This window comes from Biomphalaria glabrata, chromosome 9 (assembly GCF_947242115.1).
Source record: "Biomphalaria glabrata chromosome 9, xgBioGlab47.1, whole genome shotgun sequence".
In the NCBI taxonomy this organism is placed as follows: domain Eukaryota; kingdom Metazoa; phylum Mollusca; class Gastropoda; family Planorbidae; genus Biomphalaria; species Biomphalaria glabrata.
Window position 1 is genome coordinate 9,593,877 of NC_074719.1, and position 8,854 is coordinate 9,602,730.

The window sequence follows — 8,854 nt, forward strand, 5'->3', positions numbered from 1 at the left end:
TGTTTGAAACTTTGGTCCTTTATGTTATTGATATTGACCTCCTTGGGCGGAAATCGTTCTCCTCTTCTTCCTCCTAATGTTATTGACATCCTTTTAGATCTTGTCTATCACAGTGCGCACCTTCTAGCACTAGCCTGGATGGCGGTGCGCATTGCAGAGTTATAACAATATTCAAACAAGTATTTATAACTACACATTTTTTTTGTCCGCCCTCTCTTTTTTGTCAGGACGTCGCGCTTCTCTTAATTGGTAAAATATAGTCCTATGGCGTCCCCAGGTAGAGAATCGCTGAGCTAAATTATGATTTATCTAATCTCAGAAATGAAAAAAAAACCACAAAGAACCTATGCTTATCAGTGTAAACCCCTGCAATTATGCTAGAAGACTGAGTCAAAACATAATTATAGTGTATCATTCTGTTAAAAATCAAGACTAGGTATAAAAGTGTTTTAATTCACATTGTGGATTGGATATTTTTTATTCCAACAATGGAAATGAGAACCATATTCAGTGCCCTGTACGCTATAGTAACCTTTATTATTAGCACTGGTTACGGTATGTAAGCCTATATTAAAAAAAACAACAACTTGCGAGTTACTAATTAAGTCTATAGCTAGCGCTACTTCTCTCCGAGATGTCTTCTTATCTTATATAATACAGACGTTACTTCAAAAAAGAAGATAATTACGTCCTACGCGTCATGCATTTCGTCATGCATATTAACCAATGACTTAAATTCTGCCAAGTCACTGGTTTTCCTGGCTAGCTCAGGCAACCCATTCCACGCTCTAATAGCATTAGGGAAGAAGGAGTATTTGTACAAATTTGTCCTAGCATATGGGACGAGGAATGTGCCTCTATCTTTGTGTCTTTCAGAGTATTTTATTAAATTTTGTTTTTGTATTTGAAGATTATGGTTCAGTGTTTTATGTATAGTTGCTACTTTACTTTTGAGCCTTCTGTCCTGAAGGCTTTCTAAATTTAGTGATTTTACTAAAGGTGTTACTCTAGTTAAGTGTGAATATTTTTTGTTATGAATCTCACAGCTCTATTTTGTGTCTGTTCCAGTTTATAATGTTATCTTGAGTTGAGGGGTCCCAAACGGAGGATGCATATTCTATTATTGGCCTAACCAAGGTTAAATAACATTTAGTTTTATGTTCTTATTTGATTTATAGAAATTTCTTTTAATAAATCCTAAGGCTTTGTTTGATTTTTTTTATAGTTTCATCATCAATATGTGGATTCCATGACAGTTTTTCATTTATTATAACACCTAGTTTTTTTTGCGTTTTTAGTCTGTGTTACTGGTTTGCCATAAATAAGATAAGTGGAATTAATTTGTTTTAGTTTTTTTGTTATTCTTAACAACTGACATTTTTCTGGGTGGAAAGACATGCTCCAATTTGATTCCCATTTCTATAATTCATCTAATTCTCTTTGTAAAATATCTGTGTCTTGTGTTGTTTTTATTGTTCTATATATTATGCAATCGTCTGCAAATAATCTGACTTTTGTTCCTGAGGTAATGCAATTTGGTAAATCATTTATGTAAATTAAGACATGTAGTGGGCCTAAGACAGTTCCTTGAGGTAGGCCTACACCTGAGTTTACTGTTATCGGTGTTGATTTAGAGCCATTTATTATTACAGTTTGTTCTCTCCCTATCAGAAAATCTTTAATCCACTGATGCAATGGACCATTAATGCCGAAACATTTTAATTTTTTAAGCAAACTATGGTGGTGAACTTTGTCAAAAGCCTTGGAAAAATCTAGTAAGATAGCATCTATTTGTTCACTATTATCTAAACCTTTTGAAAAGTCATCAATTAGTCCTATTAGTTGTGTTTCACATGATCTATATTTCCTAAAGCCACGTTGGTATGGGGTGAGGACATTATGTTTGTCTAAGTGGTTTATGATGTTGCTACATATTACGTGTTCTAGGATGTTACATGTGATGCTGGTAAGTGATACTGGTTTGTAGTTTCCTGGGTCAGATTTTTCTCATTTTTTCAATAGCGGTGGGGGTGACATTAGCTTCTTTCCAGTCCTTTGGTACTCTGCCCTGGTTAAGCGATATGTTCACATATAGACTTTGGAATAAAACTGTTTTGTTTAGCTAGGCTTGTAATAGTCCCCTACTGACTTTTTGAAACCTTTAAACCAGCATTTTTTAAAAAGATATAGGCCTAGTTGTAAGCCCTGAAAATTGGTATAGGCCTATCTAACTTACAGATCTATAAGAGCAAAAGATAGCTGCCTGGCCGTGTGTTATGCGTGATGGAATGCCGTTACGATATATAGTCGAGATCCCAGGTTCGAACATTTCCTCAGCTATCCCCTTTCGGTCTAGGCTAGGACGTAATAATCTGAAGGACGTAATAATCTGAAGGACGTAATAATCCGAAGGACGTTATAATCTGAAGGAAGTAAACGGAGGATTCCAGCTACCCATCGCCTCAGCGTGGCGCCTCTGTGGAAACGTCTAGTAGTGGAACTAGATAGGCCAAGTACGAGAAGCGAACCAGGCCCGGCCGGGCTTCCCTGGGTGAGCTTTTTTAAAAATTTTCTCTCACTCGGGGTAGAGATGGAACAAATAGCCAGCACCCCAGTCCAAAAAGTCCTCCACGCCGTGCCACGCAGGGGGGCTGTCATAAAAAAGCAATTGAGTGGCGGTCCTTACACGGAACAGTGGCGGTCCTTACACGGAACAGTGGCGGTAACATTCTAGGAATATGAGACAAGCTCCCAATGGTAAGTGCTGCTCCTGACCTCTTTTAGCGGGTGGGTCTAGGAACTGGGGCGGTGCGCCGTGTACGTGGTAAGGTCCGGTTTCCGCCCAGTCACCATTATGTCCGATACTACTGGGAGCCCACGGAAAGAACAGGGGGTGGGGAACCCCATGTCCAAGCCTGGTTGTTGGATAAAAGCCTTTCTAACAATCAACGGGATAACGGCGCCCCTGCAGGCGCCGATTCCCTAATGGACTTCATTGAAGGATGTAAAACAAATGTTTATTGAAGCCTACATTGTAGTTATAAATCCACAAATAAGTCTTCGTCTTTGATTCACGTATCAATGCATGACTAGATTGACCCGGGGACACGTAACCAACTTCTTTATTGATGTGACGTCTGCATTTAATAAGATAAGATATGAAAAAAACAAGTTTAATAGGCCTAAAAATGTTTGACAAATTAAATTAATAATTTATGAGACGACGTTTTACGAAACAGGACGTTTTGGCGACGTGACGTTTTAGCGCTAAATATGTAGACATGTGCATTAAATTAAATATATTTTTTAAAAGATTAATTTCTTGTGTAGGCCCTATATGTATTTCTGTTACAATTATGTGTTTGTTACAATTATGTGCATTTTTTTATGAAAACGTTATAGTTTGTTATGTTTATGTAACGTGGATTTTAATCTTATTCATTAAGAATTTATTGAAAGACTTTTCATACTCTGTTAATGGTGGTAGTATGTGCACATGTTTTTGTTTCTGTTTATTTTCACTATTTTGAAATAAATATTAGTAGATTGTCATTTGCTAATATTCTTTATTTTTTTTAATGAAATTTTACTAACAGAGCTTAGGTAAAACTATTGCTATATGGAATCTGTCAAAACCACTAAGGTAAATAATCAAACAAAACACCTGATTTAAAGAGAAACGTTAGAATGGTGTCCCCTTCTAACCTGTCAATATAAAGGATGGGGGGGGGGGGGTGTTAGGTCACGTACGTTTGGCATTGACTAACGTGCTTGCATGGAAGTACCTGTGAAAATGCCCAAGTCACCTGAATAAAGTTTACTAGCTTTAGGGAAAAGGGAGTTGGAGGAGCTTCATTCTTTCCCTATCCATCGTGGTCTGTGGTACGAATCTCACTTTAAAACTTTTTCATATGTTTCTATTATAAAGTTTGATATCAAACAAAATTAATTACTACTAATAAATAAATTATATGTTGTTGTTTTTTAATTCATTCTCGTGTTATTTAAAGTTATTAGCAACAATGAACGATTGTGCCAAGTTTCTAGTGGGAGAAATAATGATTAACGTGTTCACAATTTGTACAAGTCAGACAGAACTCGAGTTCAAAGTTTATTAGCCCTCCTGATTCTCTGTGTTTACAAATTTATATTTTTTAGTTTAACTAAGCTTATAAACGTAAAATGAGAGATATTTGTTTCCCTTTGAACGATTTCATTAACAAAAGTACCTGGCTTCCTCGCTAGGTTATATGATGTTTTTTTAGAATCACACGATGCTAGTTATATAGTAGGCCTATACGATAGGATAGGTTGTTCTGTTTCCTTTTTAGGGAATAAAAATTCACACCAAACAGTTGTTTTAAATTGATCTTCTATATTATATTACATTTAATGAAGGCCTAAAGTGTTGTCATCACAGATCCGCAATAAAGATTGGAAACTAAGAAGTACGCCTCTCGATAACATGGTAGACAGTTTCTTCTTCTTCTTCTTCTAGCCAGCCTTTTGCTGCTGAGCTGTCAGCTCTTTTGCAGATTGTGCGAAGGGGAAATAGTGTGCTGTTTTCTTCAGTTGTTCAGCACTGCCGTACAGGGTGTTGGTTATGTTGGGCTGGAGTGGTAGTAGGGTCTGCCTAAGCTGGATTAGGAAGGGGCATTCAAAAAGGATATGGTTTACAGTTTCATGGGTGGGCGCAGTGTCTACAAAGGGGGAGTTGTATGGGGTTTATTTTATTGAGATGGTAATTTAACAGAGGTGCGTGTCCTGTCCTTAGTTGGAAGATTGTAGATTGTTCTTTGCGTGGGAGGAAGTTAATACTGTCCACTTTGTTAGGCATGTTCATTTCTTTGTACATGGCTCTGCCTGTATTTCCTGTTGCCCATTGGTTGAGCCACTCCTCTTTGTGGTTGTTGATTAACATTGACCTTAGTGTGAGGTAGTTAACAGGTCTATCTGGTTGTTCCATAGATGATCCTGCCTTTGAAAGCTTATCTGCCCTTTCATTTCCCATGACGCCAATGTGTCCAGGGATCCACTGTAATGTGATGTTGATGTTTAATTTTGTCATCATCTGGTGTATTATCACTATTTGTGTTGCCAACTCTCTTGGGCTGTTTGAGGTGCTGCTGTTAAGTGCTTGCAAAGTAGATTGGGAGTCTGTAAAGACAAAAATATCTGATGGTGGTTGTATCCCTTCAAATAATTTGTTTTCAACTGTCTGCAAAGCTATGGTAATTGCCTCAATTTCGGCTCGGAAGTTTGAGCAGTAGTCGCCACAGGGTGCACTTATTTCAAAGTGCTAATTTTTCGGAAAGACCAGGAAGGCACCAAGACCAGCATTGACGGTGGCTTTGAAGGCTGATTCATCGGTGTATACATGGATGGCTGTTTTTGGATAGCTTTCAATTGTTTCGAGCGTGCCTACTTGAGCTCCAGTGGATTTGATTCTTTTGTTAGAGTGTTATTTATTAAGTGTGTTTTAATGGTTGGTTGGTTGTAGTTAAGTCCAGGAGTTAGGGTAATCTGGTAATTTTTTCTCTGTTATTGGGTAGATGTTGTTTTAGGGCTAGTTCGTCAGTAAGTTGGATCAGAGTTCTTTGCTTTTTTTTGCTTGTTTTTCTTATTTCTCTGTGTTAGTAGTTTATTTGGATGATCGTCCTCCAACCTTCTGTATCTCTCAATAGCTTCTAATGCTGCTCTGTTGCGCCTTTGTGTGCTATGAGCAATATTAGAGTCTATTTCACAGAAAGTTTAAAACGCACACATTTGAAGATAAAACAACTTCTCTATTTTTAAATATTTAATATTTCTGAAACATTGATAATGCTGTTTTGCTTCGTCTATATTCAACCATGAATGGATAGTTACAATGAAAATAACTTTTTTTTTCTCTTTGAAAAATGTATTGAATAGTTCCCCCCCCCCCCTCTTTTTATTTGTATCAGGCTTCACGCCTTTCTTGAGAGAACGTTGCGATTTCTAGGGGGAGCGCACCACAGTTTGAGAAACTCTGCCTTAGACATCTTTGCCCACCTCCCTTTTCCGTTTTTCTGAACAACACCTAAAAGTTCCCACCATCTTTTTTTTTTCTGATAATCTACATTTTCTTTTCCTTGTTGACCTTCCCAACTTAAAAATTGGCATAATTAAAGCTAAAACATTAACTCTTTCTCTCCCAAGTAACGTTATCATCGTTGAATTGACCCCATTAAATTCAATTAGTTTTTGATTTTATAAACTTTAACTTTTAATATTTTTTTTTTATAAAAAGAGCATGCATTCTCCTATAGGCCTAACTCTATGCCAAAAGTAACATTTTATGATAACAGACAAAAATGATATTGAAGTTTTATCATAACAGGGTAGAATGTACAAATGAGAAAAAAATAATTATTCTGTCAGAACGTGAAAAATAATTACGGAGATAAAGAGTTAAAACTTTAAGAACTTTATTGTAGTATGGAACTAATAGTACTGTTTCTGTCTTTACAGCCTCCCAGCTTTTGTTTCACACCAACGAGCCTGTGATCCATCCTATACTTACCAAGACATTACGACTGCGATGTTCTGTACGTAATGATGCCAACTCGATTGACGTTCTCAGGCCCCTCCCCGCCGCTCCGACAGAATCGCCCAATGATCGCGAAGTGAGACAGCTTCATTCCAACAATATGCCTTCTGTAAACAGTGAGCTTATGGCTTCTGAAAATGTTTCTAACACAACGAATGTATCCTCTGGAAACACTACACACTCGACATTTGACCTATCGCCACAAGCCGACATTGTGCATGTCATGTCCATCATTGTCAGCAAAGAACTATCCGGTAAATATCTGCCTTTGGCAAAAGTGACCCCTTATGATCCGGCTTTTGCCTCCACGTGGATAGATAATGACGTTAAAGTCCAGGGCAACTGCGAAACTTCCCCAGTACCTGGGGAGCAATCCTTTCTGGAGCTCACTTGGACATCGCCGAAGGAAGAGCAGGCCGGACATTTCAAGTGTGACATATACGCTCTCAACACGGACAGCTTAGCCGTGTCCCTTTCGACGTCGCTCGACATTACGTCATCAGCGCCGACTTTCAGCGATCTCATCTCCTACGTCACAGACCACGATAAAATCATATCGGAAAAAGAAGCCGAAATTTCCCGCCTAAATAACGAGACTCAAAGTTTGAAGAGCGCGCTGGATGAGCTAAAAATAAACACTACCAACGAAATCAGAGATTTAAAAGATAATCTAGCGGACATGTTGTCACCGAACATAGAAAGCGGCACCATAAGGTGTCCATTGAAAGAATTTATTAGCTTCCAGAAAACATACAGAGTGGATCCACTCGTTTTTTCCAGTTTTGTCAATGCAACTAGCAATGGTAATAGCTACAATAGAATAGGTTTTTACATTGACATTTCCAATGTTACTACCACCGGATTTTCTGTTGATTGCGGGTATTCTTATAACGAGTGTGTGCCTACTTTTAAATGGATCGCAACGGGTTATTATAAGTAGTACAGAGGTTCTAGACTTCTAGATCTAATTACATTTTAATGCAAAATTTATTTGATATGCATAATCTGTATAAACAATAAACACTTTGATTGATTAATTATTTAGTAATTATCTTTGAAATGGTGTGATCTCTCTCTGTATCTATCTCTCTCTCTCTCTCTCTCTCTTTATATATATATATATAAAGGTATATATATCGTGGTTCGATAATGGCCACTTTGTCTTCCAGAGGGCTGAGGGATTTGCACTGGGGTTTTAGTTTTATACCTCCTCATGTGACTGGTGAAACCTATGTTAGCCAGGAATGTTCGGCTGCACACTGGGCAGGTTATTCCAGCTGGAGCTAGTGTCATTGGCCTTGCTTTTCTTCTCTGTCGTTTTTTTTCTGCCAGCGTTGTTCTCTTTTCCTCTGCAACCTGTGCGCCAGTTTTCACAGCGCGACGCCGTGATGCTCTGTCACGTGCCTCTGTCTCCCATGTGGCTGGGTCTATGCTGAACGACTTCAGAGAAGCTTTGAGGGTGTCCCTGAAGCGCTTTCTTTGACCACCTTGCGAGCGCTTTCCTTCGCTTAGTTGGCTGTACAAAAGTCGTTTAGGGATGCGGTGGTCTTTCATTCTGCAGACGTGTCCGCCAATCGCAGCTGGGACTGCATCAGGATTGTATGGATGCTTTGGAGACCCGCTCTTCGAAGGACCTCAGTATCTGGTATTTTGTCTTGCCATTTAACATTCAGTATTTTTCTTAGACATGTCATGTGGAAGTGATTCAGTTTCTTTGCATCTTTTCTCTACACTGTGTTTATATCATGTTCATTTATCTTGATTCTTCCCAGGTAAATATAAGACTTCAGTCTTATTTGTGTTAATGGTAAGGCCAAAGTTTGAGCATGCTCTTGAGAAGTCACTGACGATGCTCTGCAGATCATTTTCAGAGCAGGCATTTAGGGCACAGTCGTCAGCAAACAGCAAGACCCTGATTACTGCTGAATTTGTTTTTGATTTTGCTTTGAGCAGACTCGGGTTGAATAGGCCAACATCAAATCTGTATGTTATATTTATTTCGATGTTTTCTATATATGTGAATGCATCTGTCAACATAGCAGAGAACATAATACTGAACAGTGTAGGTGCTAGGACACAGCCTTGTTTTACCCGTTTGATACTTCGAAGGGCTCTGATGGTTCTCCACTTTCTTGGACACGAGCCTTCATGCCATCATGAAATAGTCTCACCATGGTTATGAATTTTCATAGACAGCCATACATTGATATAATCTTCCAGAGTCCTTCTCTGCTAACAGTGTCGAATGCCTTTGTTAGGTCGACATATATTGAGAAGAGGCCA

The 8,854-nt window shown here is 38.4% G+C and overlaps 1 protein-coding gene across 1 annotated transcript; it reads left to right on the top strand.

Annotated features, from left to right (window-relative positions):
* The first annotated feature begins 355 nt into the window (after positions 1-355).
* Positions 356-7,574, top strand: LOC129928342 (uncharacterized). Its single transcript, XM_056042376.1, has 2 exons — positions 356-555; positions 6,493-7,574. The coding sequence occupies exons 1-2, from the start codon at positions 489-491 to the stop codon at positions 7,509-7,511; spliced, it is 1,086 nt and encodes a 361-aa protein (XP_055898351.1). The 5' UTR covers positions 356-488; the 3' UTR covers positions 7,512-7,574.
* The last annotated feature ends 1,280 nt before the right edge of the window (positions 7,575-8,854 follow it).